At 36.7% G+C, this 16,744-nt stretch overlaps 1 protein-coding gene across 22 annotated transcripts in view; it reads left to right on the forward strand.

Moving 5' to 3' along the window:
- RYR2 (ryanodine receptor 2) overlaps positions 1-16,744 on the forward strand; it is a 722,683-nt gene that overhangs the window by 596,152 nt on the left and 109,787 nt on the right. For 15 of the 22 annotated variants that reach the window (XR_010599784.1, XM_065589065.1, XM_065589068.1 and 12 more), the window contains 4 exons: positions 7,163-7,266; positions 8,147-8,198; positions 8,347-8,400; positions 9,153-9,176. Coding sequence is in view for 21 of the 22 variants with exons in the window: in XM_065589065.1 (XP_065445137.1) it covers positions 7,163-7,266; positions 8,147-8,198; positions 8,347-8,400; positions 9,153-9,176 (234 nt within the window). In the remaining variant the exon portion in view is untranslated. The remainder of the gene's footprint in view (positions 1-7,162; positions 7,267-8,146; positions 8,199-8,346; positions 8,401-9,152; positions 9,177-16,744) is intronic. The other 7 variants (XM_065589067.1, XM_065589073.1, XM_065589075.1 and 4 more) reach the window with 1 other exon arrangement.

A 16,744-nucleotide genomic window follows, 5' to 3' on the forward strand; every position in this document is an offset into this window, starting at 1 on the left:
GCACCCGCAGAAGTTGCGTAGGGGGAGGAAATCTATTAGGGAGGTAGAGCTTGAGCCCTGCAGAAAATGCCATGGTTCCTACTCCAAACCCATCAGATCCTGAGAGCCATTGGCAAATAGGCTCTGTGTTCTTGTCCACTGCTGAGCCTTCTCCCACTCCGTAGGGCCTGGGTGAAGGGCACGAGTCCTGAGGAGATGGCTCAGCCCCACCTTTCACACTGCGGGCCCAGTTCAGTGCACACTGAAGTCAGGTATGAGTCTTAGCATTTTGTGAAGGGTCCCCTCCATACACAAAGGTAGGGGTGGAAAACTGGGCTGCTATTATTAAAAAACAAAATGTTTAATTTGATTTTAACTGTTTTGAGTTTATGCTGAGAGAGAGAGACTGTGAACTGTTTTGAAGCAGACAAAGATTGAAACAGAAGAGGGAATATGATCAATAAATTGACAAAATGTCAACGGGATTTCTACTATTAGGAGGCAGGATAATTGTTTTTTGCCTAAGTTTTAAAAACCAGTTAGTTTTGTTGAAGTCAGTTTTCTGTAGATCCCTTTTTGTGCAATGCATTACATTGTCAGCGTAAAATACAATTTTCCTGATTGGATTAGAATTCGATTCACTGGACAGTGGTTATAAAAACAAGAAAATATTTAACAGTATTTGTGCCTGTCTACAATAATTGTTTACAACAGGCTATTTAAAAATAATCAATTTAGAATCTAGCTTTCAGCAACTTTATTATAACAAATTAAATTTCTTCATTTTTTGTAATGTAGTCAAAAGATAACATACAGTTGAAAAGCATATTTTCATAATGATTTCTATAGATATTGTCTTTAATAGCTTTGAGCAATTCTGAAGATTTCTGAAGATCATCTAGAATTTGAGAAACAGAATATTGTAGAAACATTGTTGTAAAGAGAAATGAATAGAAGCATATATTAAGATATTAACCCAACAAAAAGCTTTAATTTATTATGTGATTAACTATGATTTTGTGAGGATTAGACAGCCAGTCTACTCAGAGTCTAAACACTTATATAACATTATGTGCTCAAGTATAACAAATTTAACACTTTAATGTCCGGCATTTCTCTTTCCCTATTTTTTAAATGGTAGGATCTAGTGGGGTTATGAGAAGTTGGAAAATGACATAAACTAAAGAGCAGAAGATGTCAGTGATTAGAGCATAATTAGACCCTTCTCCATGCATAACTGATCCTTGCTTCCTCCACCTATGCATAATGTTGGGCTTTTTCTCCCTTGTGTGTATAGTGTTATGTGACTTCACTGTCTATTTTGGCCTCATGCTGTTAGTTATATCCCCTAGACAGATGAGAGCACAGAAGAGTTCATTAAAAAAAATCTTTTTATTGCAGATATAACTTAATAAATTCACACACACTAAGAGGGTAATGCATTTAATAGCAGCTAGTGCCTCTTTAAAATGTTTACAAATAGAAATCTCTAACAAGAACACTTCAAGAATTGTTCCTGATCTTTGGAAGTAAACAATGGATAAATTATTATAGTTGTTTATAGCAATACACACAGCCTAATTTCAGACTGCTCAACTTCTGAACTACTGAACATGCTGTGTGCTGACATCCACTGTTCCTGCAAAATCTTTAAAACTAGAATCCACTTACGTGCAACTAACCTTGCATCTTGGAGGGCACACAGAAGCTCATATTCTTGGCCGGAGTGGGGGACTCCTGCTGCACCATTCATACATTGACCGAGAGAGAGACCAGAAATAGACACACCCTCATGATATTTATTTCATGTATGAGTTTATTTCTATGATATTCACCCTCATGTATCTTCAAAAATTAAAAAAGCAGGGCTCAGTGGCCTCGAGAAAAGAAGGGGAAAATAAAAAGTAACTGTAAGGGCTTTCAAAAAGGAAACACAAAATGTTCATAGATGAATTAACCAAAATATAATAGAAAGTCTTTACACTGACCCTGGCTGTCAGAACTACTTTGTGACCCCAGAGGCATTCCCCAAAATTGCAAGAAGTGACAATTTTGTGGCAGCAGGGTGTGGGTGTGCATGCAAACATCTGGTACAGTAACTAACTTAAAATAACATGAAGGGCTCTCTCTTCACTATCTAGTCACCTTTCCTCCTCATCTCAGCATGATGTGTATGTATGTTCTGGGAAGATCAAAATAAACTCTGTACCAGCAGATGGCTAGAAGTCTCACAACAGTATGCCTTTTGGGGAACACAAAGCAGATTGGCTGCTGTAGTGCCCTTTAATAGAGGGCAGCATGCATTCCCTCCATGCCAGCTCCGTTCTGATGGCTGGTGTAGGAGGAGGAAGGAACTGTTGAAGTTAGCACCGTAGATTACAACACAGTCTCCCAATCTTAGAAGCTCCTTGCAGGGTCAAGCACCCTGTTCACATGCAGGAGGACAGCCAAGGGTGTCCGACACTTGCTATAAAAACCAAAGTAATCTGGAAAATTTCTCATGAAAGGAAATAATTATTTCTATTTTATTTGTCCTTTCCTCCAATAATAGAAATGGAATTCACCTTTTCCTACCCCTTATTCCCTGGCTTCTCAAAATTCCACCTATGGGCCAACATTTTGCTATTCAAAGTGTGATTATTTCAGTCTGACATGCTAAACCCAAAAGGAAAGCACAGCCCTGCCAAGTCTGGTACATTGAAAAGACAATTTGGTGGGTTTCTGCCACAATTGCATTTTCTCCTCTTGGGAATGTTTCAACATTGTCACATTTCAATGTATGAGGTGATGATACCAGCATCAATACATTTCAGGGTGCCACTCCCTTCACAAAGAGAAGGACAATGTTGGTTTCAGCCTGAAGTCTCTCACCAGGGTCACGCTGTAGCATGGAAAAGTTTACTTTTATTGAAAAGTATCACCAAAATAAATTGAGATTTTTAATTTATTTTTAACATTTTGACTATGGTGCTCTACAATAATGGGGGTTTATCTGAAATTAAATCAGATGGCTTACCATGCCTTCATTTTTTTAATGTTCTGTTACAAAAAACACTGTTCCTATATTTAATAAAAAGACAGAGATTATATATGCACCTGAGTTCATATGGATACACTTGATATAATATGACTTCTGGCAGTAAACTATGTTGAGAAACTATTACTGAGTGCAGTTATTTAACAGGAATGATACTGAATCAATTAATGTTAGTGTAACTCAACTACTATTGTGTGGCACTTCAATATTTAGAAACACTATAATTAAAAATGTTCCCAATTAATTTTTTTATAGATTCATACATTCCAAAGCCAGAAGGGACCACTGTGATCATCTAGTATGACCTCCTCTATAGCACTGGCCATAGAACTCCCCCAAAATAATTCCCTGAGCATTTGTTTTGCCCACTTTTGTTAAGTTTGTTCAGGTAGTGAATTTTACATTTAAATAAATGTAAATCAAAATTTTATTAATTAATAAATTGAAAATTAAGAACCCCTGCATTCCAGAAACACCAGAAAACCCACTTGTTTTCATTGCCATGCTAAAGTATACTAACGCAATGAATTCCATTTAACACAGTCATTGGCAAATTGATTCCTACATTTAATTTGAAGTAGACCTTTGAAATCCAATATCGTGGATTAAAAAATTAACACAACTTCCACTCTTTAGCTTGATCAGTTTTTATAACGTTAGGCAAGTGTTTTGGATGATGAAATCATGGGTTATAGAAAGTTGTCATTTAATTAAAGAGAATAAAGAGCCCATGGAGGGCCCGCTATGATGATCAAATATGACTGCAATTATAATTTGCATTATTCAGACATAATTATCTGTTGTAAGCACTGACTTGTATTCCTAAATGTTTGTGCACACTCCTGGTCCTGGATAATAACAATGGTGACTTATTTCCCTGAAAATGGGCTAATTTAAAGGCTTTAAAGGCACTGCCATATCTGACAGGAGCCAAGCCCACAGCTTCATCCAGTAAATATTTGGTACAGCTGAATGGAAAGGGAGGGGGTGAATGAGTCATTTGTAGCTCTCTGATAATTGGCCCAGTTCAATACTGATCCAATCACTCACACAATTCAGAGCAGTATTAGATCTGCTCTAAACTACACCTGCTAGCTATTGCCCAAAGGACCTGGTACACTAGCTAGGGATAGCAGGAATTGCAGCAGCGCTCTAGCCACAACCTCTATACCAGAAGGGCTAGAAGTGGATAGCCTAGAAGCCATCTCGGTGCCATATGAGTATGAAATCCACAGCTAGCCCTCAAAGCTGGCTTTCCAGCTCCTTTGCAAAGAGACTGGAGCAGATCAGATCATCTGACCCAGAATCTTTTAATATTTCAGTTTCCTCATCTGTAAAACAGGAATAATGAGGATGACAAAGAAGCAGTGGATACATTTATGAATGTGCTTAAGTACTTTGAGATTCTTGGAGTGAAAATTGAGAATTGTTGTTTGTGGATTTAATATGGTGTCCTTTTTCAGGCTTAGCTGCCTTTTCCTGACAGGGTGATTTAACCCTTAGTCCTTACAATGGAAAGTCATTTGGTGTTTTGCCTGAGTAAGATCTTCAGGAAGAAATTCACAAAGGAGTTTAGATCTTACATCACTTTTCCTTTTAGAAAAATAGAATTATCTGTGGGAATTTACAAAATTTACTCTCTTTTTTTTAAAAGCAATTCAGTGAAGTGAAGACTTATCCTGCATGCTTATCTTTTCAATAAAGTTATAGAAAATATAGCTACTAGTGTCTCACTATATTATTATGTGAGGGCAATCGCTCTCTGAGTGAAATTCACCTTTGTGTGTACGACCAGCACCTATTTTGAGGTCTTAAGTGATCTCAAGTGATCCTTAAGCCTCTTGCTGAAATTCTTCATAGGTAATTTCTGCATTAATTTGTAAGTATGGGAAAGTCCCTATTTTCTTTGAAAAGTTAAAAGTGAACAACTGATTCCTTGTGAGTAACTTTGAAATACTTTCTAATTACATTTAAATTCCTTATGTATCCTGTGTGTTCTGTGTTTCTCTTCATTACACTTTGTGACTAAAAAGATTTTAAAACTGGATAAGTTTGTTTTAAAAATAAGAATGGTTACTGTTCCTTATTCCCCACCTGAATTCATGCTTCACAGTCAGAAAGAGAGGATTATACATTCATCTAAGGAATAAGGATTTGAAACCATTAGGAAAGAGATAATAAGACAGAAAATATCAAAATCATATGATATGATAATGTCATTATATAAATCTACACCTTGAATATGTGTGCAGTTCTGGTTGCCCCATCTCAAAAAAGATATTAGAATTGAAAAAGGTACAGAAAAGGGCAATAAAAATGTTTGAGGATATGAAACTGCTTCTGTATGAGGAGAGAGTAAACAGCTTGAAAAGAGACACAACTAAGGGTGGATATGATAGAGATCTATAAAATCATGAATGATGTGGAGAAAGTGAATAAGGAAGTGTTATTTACTACTTCACATTACACAAGAACCAGGGTAACCCAATGAAATTAATAAGCAGCAGGTTTAAAATAAACAAAAAGAAGTACTTCTTCACACAGTGTACAGTCAGCCTATGGAACTCATTGCCAGGGGATGTTGTAAAAGCCAAAAGTATAATGGAGTTCAAAAAAGAATTACGGTACATAAATTCTTATTAATCTCAGGAGTAGATTAAATATCAGCAGATACCCTCAATAATAAAGACCAAAGGAAGGGAAATGTGAAAGTGCTCATATATAATCAAAGTTGTTTAAAATAGAATTTGCTGTGTTCTGCCCCAATGTGCTACTCACCTCTCTTTGACTTCATTGGGAGTTGCACATGTCTATCTCAGAGTACAATAGGGTTCCAGTGTATTTTCCCTGAGGGTTTCTTTCCTGATGTTTAAAGCAGGGATTCCCAAACTTTTTCATAATGTGTGCCACTTATTAACAGGACTTTTGAATACCTAATCTCCTTGCAATTGTCATGTGGCCAACCCCCTCCTATTGTGATCAAATAACATGCCTGTGACAACAATTGTTGACATGGAATATTAATCTCAGCTATGCATTGGGCATATTTTTATCTGTATTTTAATGTATTTGGGCAGGTGGAAATGAGGAGGAGCCAGCACCACGTGCTTAGGCAGTTCTCCTGGAACCACCACCACGTGTTCTCTGGAACATTGATGGTCAACATAGTACAGTTTTGGGGACCCCTGGTTTGCAGACTGAAACTATCTGAAGAACTATGCTGTCATATGAAAGTTGGCTTTCTACTAATTCATGGAGACTCATAAGACGAGGTTAAAAATAATGCTTTGAAGATACTTTCAAATCCAAACCTTTAGGGGGTGCTCTGTCAACTGCCACTTTATAAATCATTGTAAAAAGAAAAGTCAGCCCTAACTAGAGGATTGTAAACCTAAAATTAAAAGTTACCCAACCAAGCAAAGATGCTCTTTTCTAAGTATGGAAAAAATTGGACAAATGTAGAGCTTTAAAGTGAGAAGAAAAAAAATCTACATTAACAGTAAAAACAGTAAAAATGCAGACTGTCCAAAGGATCCACCCTTGCCAACTTTAACACTGTTATTGGTAGACATGAAATCCCCCATCTTAAAATGATGAGGAGGGCTGCAAGTTCGGGTTACAGCCCCTCCCCCACCGCACAATGCATCAGGCTCTTTAGGGAGCAAGAAGCAGCATGGTTGGCAGGTCACAATAGGCACCATAAAGTAGTAGGAGCAGGGAAGAATTCTTCACTCTGCTGAGGCAGGCTGTTACAGTAAGGTAGGAGCAGATAGTTAGTGCCTTGTCAGCCTTAAGGTGGTAGCCCATACTGTGTTCAGGCCATCCCCCCAAATTAATCCTGAAGACAGGATTAAGGTAGGGTTTGGGACAGTATCCAGGGAAGAGGGGGAGTAGCTATTATGAGGAATGGGGTGATTCAGGGTAAATTTTAATGGTTTGAGTGTGTTCAGGATTCTAGCCTACCTGTTCCCAAAGGTACTCCGTGGAGCTAGACTGCTAAATCCTCATTATCTAGGAAATTCAAAGAGCCCAAATGATATGTATTACTATAGTATATCTAATACAAGTTTCACAGTCTGACAGATTTCACAACAAATAACGTAGAATGCATATATTTTTTTCTATTCCAATTTTCTTTCCCCACAGAAACCTGGAGAGGAGCCACCAGAGGAGGATGAAGGCATTAAAAGAGTTGATCCGCTGCATCAGCTTATTCTGCTTTTCAGTCGAACAGCCTTAACTGAAAAATGGTAAGGTTGGTGGGAGGGGCTATACAATTTCTGCAAATTGTCTAGCTGCTTCCATTTTTTAAATTGCAGTGGTTTGCCATGCAATATGTCACATATGCAAATAGTGTAGCTAAGCAAGCACTACCGGATTTGCATGTACCTGCACATGTAGGGCCTGATTCTTAATTACATTGGCAGAGTGGCATAGAGGGGCCTTACCATAACTGAGAAGCAGGTACATGGAATTTTCTGCAGCAAACAGATCTGCCTACAAACGTCAATGCCACGTTTATGGTTGCTGTTGAAAATCTGTCCCGTGGTGTCCTTATTAATGTCCGTATTCCACATTGAAAGGGACACGCACAGCTTGAAAATTGTTTCAGAGTAGCAGCCGTGTTAGTCTGTATCCGCAAAAAGAACAGGAGTACTTGTGGCACCTTAGAGACTAACAAATTTATTAGAGCATAAGCTTTTGTGGGCTACAGCCCACTTCTTCGGATGCATATCTTGAAAATTGTGTTATCTGAAAATGCTGGATTAGAAGTAACCCCTAACAATCCTACAACTGAAAGAAGTTAGAAAAAAAAATCTATTTTCACTTTGTTCAGCTCTATGTGTGTAGTCAATTTCACTGTTCAGCCTGTATTAGTTTATTAGTTTCTTCCTTTCCTGAAAAGACCCTTAGAATTAATATGGGAACAGAAATACCCTTATAAAAAAATTAAAGGAGGTTAAAAACAAAATTCAGGACATCCTATTTAGAAGGTGTGCTGTTGGAAACTATAATTATTTAAAATGTTCAATTTTCTGGTCCTCTTCTGAATATTTGAGGGTTTCAATTGTTTATGGAGATGCTGTATTACATCAATGGTTACAGTGTTTCTCCCCTTCTATTCCCTAGCAAACTGGAGGAAGATTACTTGTATATGGCATATGCTGACATTATGGCAAAGGTAACTTTTTCCCCATCTTTTGCATTTACCTTTTAATAAGAGAATGTAAGGGAGATTGAAAGAGTTTTGGTGTATATCGAACTGGGGCCATGTTTTTTTTTTTAAAGCAAACTTTATTTGTGAATGTTTTGTTTTTACATGGTCTCAGAGTTGTCATGATGAAGAGGATGATGATGGTGAAGAAGAAGTGAAGAGTTTTGAAGTAAGTTTGAAGTCCTCTTTTTGGTTTCTTGTTTCATATTATACATTATTCCATAGCTTCTAACTGACATTTATGTTTCTTGCTTCATGGCTTCCTGCAACTTATTATGTAAATGAACTGCATGTCAGAAGCTGGATTGACAAATATGAGTAATCAGATTCATAGTAATAAAACAGAGAGAAAAGATAGTGCTACATAATTATATATATACATGCACACACACTTGTATATAAAATTGATGAGTGAACCTTAAAAGAGTCAGTTTGGACAAACATATAACAGTTCAATTGCTATCCTGAACCTCAAATCATTCTGAAAATCTGATGAGAACAGACTGACAAGATTTCCAATGGTGACTGAGTTTGTATGGGTAAGAAATATTGAAAGAATAGTGTTTATTGCAATAATATTGTATATACAGTAGCAGTAATTAATCAATTATTTGCATCTCTGTTTATAGAGCAATGACTGTTAAGAAAAGGTCAATATTTATCCACAGTTAGCATGTTATTTCCGATGTTTAGAATAGGAAATAACTGCAGTAACTCAGACACTACTCTACATTTACTGTAGATTAATGTTGACTTTGTAATAGTGATCGCTGTATGAGGGGGCACAGGGTCTTGTGACTAAAGCACAGAAATGAGAGACAGGAGATCTACATATGTGTTTGATCAGTCACTTATCTGCAAAATATTTCTGGATATTTTTTCTTATTGCTATTTCACTTCTTGTCCTCACCCTTTCTTAAGGTCACAGGATCGCAACGCAGCAAGGTAAAAAAAAAATGTGTGTATTTGTCTGGGTCTAATTTTGTGACTTTTAGCTTTTAGACCCAACATCTTGGATAAGTTCATATAAAGGGTCTTTAAAATATTTCTAACTATTTCCAGCTTTTGCATAATTTATCTTCACAGTACCCTTCATCTGAACAAAAATGTATTCGTCTTAAAACTCCAAGGATTAATAATATGAAACTTTTTGACCCCATTAAATACAAAAACATTTTTCCCTTCTAGTGAAAATGGAATAACCTTTGACTTATTTTTTTATTTTTTCATATTATCTTAATATTCTTGCCAATGGTACTTTTAAAAAAATGATTACTGGCCTTATTCCAAGAAATGCCAGTTATCACTCTTTCATTTCTATAGTTGAAACTGTTCTTCTTCAGATCGGAAGGGAATACAGTCGTACTTTTGCTTTCTTTTAACAAGCCAACGTTGTGTGGCACCATATTAATCCAGGAACATGCTGCTGATCCATCCAACAAAGTCGTAGTTCCAGTGTTCGTCACAGCCTAATATCAAGTGTGTTACCTTTTCTGCAATTTAAATTCTTTGGAGTAGATTGACACTCTTTCCAAAGTCTTCCACTAATTTAAAGATCTAAATATAGAATTGTAGATTAAGTGACCGTTGGTCATTTAATCTAAAATATTTGTAACATGTTCAATGAAAATGGTTGGTTGTTATTATCTTCAGCCTTCATTAGGGGGCACCAGGTAGAAACTCTATAATTAGGGTTGGAATCTAAAATGGGCTTAAAATGGGGCATTTATTTCTGTTTCTCTCAAAAAGCATGTAGCCAGGTGGTGTGCAACTTCACAGAGTTAGTTTTTATGCCCATTGAATTTCCTACATAAGCTTTGTGTGGTTTCTCGTCATACATTTTTAACGGAAGCCTTTGAATTTCAGATCCAGCTGAAGTTTTTGCTTGTCAGTCTTACTTTCCATTGTTGACTGATATCTATTTTAAAAAAAAATATTGTCTGTCTACAAAAAACTTGCTAGATTGGTGTGCCCAGAATAGATCTAGTGCAAGAGGTAGTTTGAGTGTTGGATTTAGGGCCATTTTTAATTGCTGTTCTCCTGATAACTGCAAGTTTATGCACGGTACATACAAAACTGATGGTTGATTGGGACTAGGAATGCACATGACTGATGGTTGGACTCCTGGCAACAAGCCCAAGACTCCAGCCACATGATGGGACTAAGAGCACATACAACTTGCTCCATCAGGAGTTATGTTTTTCTGTCAGATTTTATCTTACAAAAGAGGGAGGTTTTTGTGCAGCTGCTGATACATGAAGGTTTATTCATAGGTGCTGACAGATAAAATATACTCCATGATGAGCTGCATTTCTTCCTCCCACAAGTCTGCAAGGTCTTTTTCTAATCACCAATAAATGAAGCATTAAAAAAGCCTAGGAAACTAATACACAAAAAACATTGTGTGGAAGCAGGTGCAGTTGATACACATACAACATGCATGACACAAACCCACACAAGCAAGGAAACAATACGTTCTAAAAACCCACACTCCTTTCCTGCAGGACAGGAGAAAATGTTAAGGCTTCAGGAATACAATTGTCTGTTTAGATTCCCAATGTTGAATGCTGTTCACTTATTCCATGTTCTGTGGGTCTAAAAAAAAGTGACAGTCCAATGTGTATGATGTTCAACTTTCTGCAATTCCTTCACAATCAGAACCTCAGAATGGTCATTCTTAGACAGGGCTTTAAGTAAAGGGACATGGTCAGCCCATGTCCTGTGCAGTTTACGCTTGCTTTTTGGCATGAATAATCCATATTGGGGCCTCTGTGTGAGCAGCACACAAATCAGAATATAAACCCACAGTAATGATGTTCAGGCCTTATTATGTGCCTGTCTGCACCCTAGTGCAATATTGGGGTACAGACCTCATGCATTTGCTCCCCTGGTATTTATTTTTCATTAGTAAGATTATTTTTTCCTCCTTGCTGTTTGTCTCTAAGATCACTAACTACCCAGTTATAAAGATATAGAAATAACTCTGTGGAGTCCTTGATTCTTCTATTTGATAAAAAGTGCTTCCAATCAAAGTGCCTCACTGGACTGAATACAAACTGGTCTTCACCAAGCATGTTATACGTTAGTGCTATTAATATGGATAGGGTCAGGGTGCAAATGGAGGATCAAAAACACAGTTCCACTTCGTAAAATAAATCAGTTGAATCTGGGAAGAGGAGAAAAGGGAAGAAGAGTAAAAGATGGCACCACTCGGCTATTAGATTTCACAATGTGCACATCACATTTCGCAATGTGCACATTGCTGGGCACATATACTGAAACTTATATTGTTTAATAACATCTAATAATTCAGTGAGACTCTCAGCTTAGGATCCAGCTCTTTAGAGATCATCAATATTGTGGTCCTTTGGAATAGTTTATGTAAATAGAGTGGCTGTACCTTGTGTCCTGAAAGTCAAGAAACTCAGGTTCTGTCAGAGCAATGAGAGGAAACCCGAGAATCACGGACATCTAGTGAGAACCATTTCTTAGAGATATGTTAAACATTTAAATCAGTATTTGTTATTGGCTTTCACCAGTTATGAGGGACATGAATACAAGTCTGAAATTGCTCCTCTATCACTTCCAGACCTCAGTGGGAAAGCTTAGGCAAAAGTTATCCTTGGAGGATATGAGGACACATTCTGTTCCCCTGCTCCAGAGGAGTAAAGGTTCCTTAAAGGGCATAGATAAAGCTATCAGAGAATTCTCTGAACACAGGGGCTGTGCTGACTTAATGACTTGATTTAGTTGGGGTTGGTCCTGCTTTGAGCAGGTGGTTGGACTAGATGACCTCCTGAGGTCTCTTCCAACCCTAATCTTCTATGATTCTATGATACATATTAGTCTCCGGAACAGCTCAGGATTAGAGGCACAATAGTTGTGTTTTCCAAACCTAACATGGAACTGCCTTCCTATTTTAAAATATAAATCAAAATGAAAAAAATGAAAAAACAGTGTCATTTTTACATATTTAATAGTTACTACCAAATTTCCAAAAATAATCTCTAAAACTGAACCTGCAGAAAGTTAGATACATATGTTAAGAACAAAATGTGCATTTGCACAATCAAACAGGGTGGTTAACTGCTCAGTTACCCTGTTTGCATGTGCAAATACTGTTTTCTTGCATTGTTGCAGGCACAATTTCAGAGGACACTTTTGTCAACATTTGGTCCTTAGTTGGTAAGTTGAAGATTTTTGAGTAGCCTATTAGACCTGCATTACAAAACAACAGTTGCTTGGCTCGTTTGAAGAGTTTTTAATTTATTTTTTAAAGAGCAAAATGAAGTCAAAAATAATTCAAATTGTTTCTGACAATTAGTTAATAGAATGTTGGTGATTTTTGGCCAACAGAGCAAGATGCAGAAAACTTGCCTTGTTAAAAGCTGCAAAAAGGTGGGGAACTAATAGCCAAATTCTGCCTTCCCATGTTGCATGATGAACTTCCATCTACTTCAGTGTGAGCCCAGTATGCATATCTGGAGGAAAATTTGTTTCCCTTGTTGATTATCATGATAGTTGAAGGAGACATTATCCTGAGACTTGTGTATGGCATATTTAAAAAGATGTTCTCTCTCAAATTTATTTTATGTAACTAAGATTCGTCTCATTAAAATGATACACACATTGAATTTGATTTCTTGCCAGAGGCTTTGTATATAGAAATTAAAGGTACTTAGACATCCCCAGTTGTCACTTTTATTATCTATTCAATTTTATTTTTCTAAAATCTCTCTTTCTGGTTCAGTGATTTATTCATCAGTTTTACACACATTCTCACCCCATCCTGGGGACTTGACTTTATCAACAGAGAAACTAATATCAACATAACACAAATTCCAGCTCAAGATTCCCCTCTGTGTTTAGCTGTTTCAAGGGTTTTTCCTGATGGACCTCTCTCTACCAAATTCTAGAGTTAAATGGATCTGTGAAAACAACCAATTTTCCTTAAAGAAAAAATAGTGTGGCAAATTTGTAATTTGTTGCAAGAGATTTGAATTTCTGAGCAAAGTTGTGTTCACTGACAGAAATGGTGAAATGTCACCCTACAAATCCTATATAAATCTAGAGCCAAAAATCTGCTACTAAATGTTCACATCTCCTATTACAGTCAAAGGGATAATGCAGAATTTAGCATTCTGAGTCTGCATGAAAAAATTTTGAAGTGAAAAATGGATACGTTTGTTGCATAGCTTTATGCACAGTTTAATCCTTAAGTTGTTCTAAATGAAGGACTCCATATTGCATACTGGCACTTAGAAAAAACTCCTGAAGCCAATGGATATTTTGCCTGTATAACAAATGCAAGATCAAGCTGACAAAAAAGACCAATAGTTTTACTCTGTCATGGCCCAATCCCCAAACCCTAGCAACATGCTTGAATAATGGTGGGGGAAGGAGTACTAGGGGAAGAGATCTCTTTGTCATAGGCTAGACAACATTAGTGGAGCTACTCCAAAGCTGATATTGAGGCCTATTGTTGCTGTTTGTCTGCTGCATGGGGAGCAACAGATAGTGAATATGCAAAATTCACCACTCCTGACTACCTCATGCCACTGAGTGAGGGGACATGGAGTGATCCCCTGTGAAGCTGGGCTGCACGGGGCATTGGTGGTTCAAACCTTCTATATGGGCTCTCGAATCCTATGGACTTCCACTGCTGCAGCACAAAGGAACAAAACTGGTTCTCGCTAGGCCCTCAGTGGTCAAAGAAAAGAGGAAAAAATTGCCCCTCCGTGATGATGCAAACAAACATGCCACGCTAATCAAGTGATGAGTTTGGTAACTTCCTTATTTGTCCCCTGATTATTTTTAACAGAATAGTTACGTAATTATCTTACTGAGCATATCCCAACTTTCTGAGTGTTTTCCGTTTCCCCAGCTTGGAAGGAGCGATTAAGATATTAACCATTTCAAATTACCGCAGAGCCAGATCTGCTAAATAGGTTCTCAACTTGGATTGTAAAAATCTTTTAATGGACTGTTTTAATAATACAGCTGCAAAAAACATAATTTGCAACTATTTCAAAGATGTCACTCCATCCCCTCTCCCCCACGGTGTAAACAAAGAGATTAATTGAAATAATGCATAATTTTATAAGTTATTTAAGGGAATTTATCTTTTCAGTATTTTAGGAGAAAAATATTGGAACAGAGAAGACATAGCTTTGCAAGCTTGCTAGCAAGTGCTTCTCTTTTTAGAGCATGCTTGTAATCATGTCTGTTCCTATCTATTTGAATAGGAATGAGTGTTTTGAGTGATCTTATTAGACCAACACTGCAAATATAACACTACTACAACATTGCAAACAAGTATATGGAGGCAGGAAACATGAAACAAAACAATAACAATTTAAATCTATGGGGATGAGGTTGCAATGGCATGACAATGCTAATGTCAAAATGAAAGCAATAAAGATGTTGAGGCAAGTCTACATGGAGACATTACAGCAAAATGGGACTGAATTAAGTGTGCAGTGGCAGTCTTAACTCTGAATTTCTTTGTTCCTGTAGATTTTTAGCTCTGCTTTAATGCTCACTGAACACAGAATAGTATTTTGTTTAATATTATGTCTTCTTTGTTAAATTACAAGTATCTATACAAACACACATATATATTGTGTGTGTGTGTGTGTGTATATATATATCTATACATCTATATTTTGAATATATATACATATACATATACACACATATATATATATATATATATATGTGTGTGTATATGTATATGTATATATATTCAAAATATAGATGTAACATTATGCAAAAAAATGTTTTCAGTTTAATTGTTCAAAATCCAGAAATGCTAATGATTTGATTGATTATGCACCCTAATTCTGCCCTCAGGTGCATTCGTATACAACCTATAAATGCATGATCACATACTGTTTCTCAAAATCTAACTATATAATATAATATAACATTTTTTCTATCAATGCATCTTTTGTGGGATAGGATCGACAGAGCCAATGACACTAGTAATACACAAAGTACTGCTTGTTGATGCTTGTCAACACACATCTTAAAAACATATAACTTTTTAACACACAATAATTGGCACTGTAGTCTCTTTCTTTTCTCTACTATATAAAAAGAAGTATTATCTTTCTGCCGCTATTTTAGGTGCAAAATTTAAAAATTCAGGAGTAGAAAGTCCAATCTGATTTTCTTCCTATCCTATGACCCAATATTCTTTTTCATTTTTTCCCTTCTCATCTCCTGGCAACTACCACAGATTAGGACCCAGGAAAGCAAGCACATAGGCATTCTCAGCACACCTGGTAAAAGTAGCCATTTTAGCATAAATGCCTTGACTAGCCACGTTTTGGTTTTATCATTAATATTTGTTGAGTGTCAGCATGTGTGGCAAAAAATACAAAGGAAGACATGGTTGTGCTCCAAGAAGCTTATAAGAATGGTCTTTGTAACCTTGAAGAGTTCTCTCCACTTTACACATATAACTCTGTCCTTCTTTGCCATATACATACACTCAGTCATGGTAATTGAATTGTTCACAAATCATATGTGTACAGTACCCAAAACCCTACCACATTTATACTGTATACAGTGCACTAGATCAAACTAAAAATCCCAAAGAATCGTCTTCAAAGTTTGAGGCAGTCACCGACTCACAAATAGTGCATGTACCAATATTTTGAAACTTACATGTTTAGTGACATTCCCCTCACCCCGCAGTTCTATCAAGATTTCAACATCTTGGAGCGGTTGCCAATAATTTGTCTTTCTGGGGAGCAAAGATGGGAAGAATTTAAACAAAGTATAAAAAAGAGAGCTCTGCAAGTAGAGGAGGACATCATTTTTTATAATTGCCGAGAATATTTTTACTATGAAGTTCACTTTCAAGATGAATCTACTGTACTTTAATGATACATGTACCTGCCTGTAGGTGCTAATTAGATAGTCTCTGAATTTGCTTTTACCTCCCTCATTCTCATTCTTTGTCATCTGTGCTTTGAAAAATTCCTTTTGTGTTATGTTATTCTGTATAATGCTAGCAGGACTCCAATGTAGAAAAGATGTTTCAACTCAGCTGAGTATTATCTCAATAGTGTACTTTTAACAAGAAGAAGAGCTAAATCTGGTGGGACCAGACTTCCAGCAGCAAGAGATTGCAATACTTAAATTATTTTTGTCAAGCAGAATGGGAAAAGTTTATTTGATCTCACTCATGCATGCATACACACACACACACACACACACTTCTGAAGCCTACATTTTAAGCTTTGAGTAGGCACTGTGTTATAGTCCATTTACTTTCCCTGTGTATATTTCAACATGTGTAATTTAGGATTAAAAACAGACTTACTCCAGAGAACATAATGTAGAGTGAAGCAAATTTAAAGGTTTAACATAAAGATTTTTTTAAGACCCCCCTGCGTAGCAACCCCTGAAATAAATGAACATTTTGCTTGTGTAAGCACTGCAGTAGGATTTATTCTCTGCATTGGCTTGGCTCCACCGTACAAGGTGGGGGAGACCTTTAGTGC

This window comes from Chrysemys picta, chromosome 3 (genome assembly GCF_011386835.1).
Source record: "Chrysemys picta bellii isolate R12L10 chromosome 3, ASM1138683v2, whole genome shotgun sequence".
NCBI lineage: Eukaryota > Metazoa > Chordata > Testudines > Emydidae > Chrysemys > Chrysemys picta.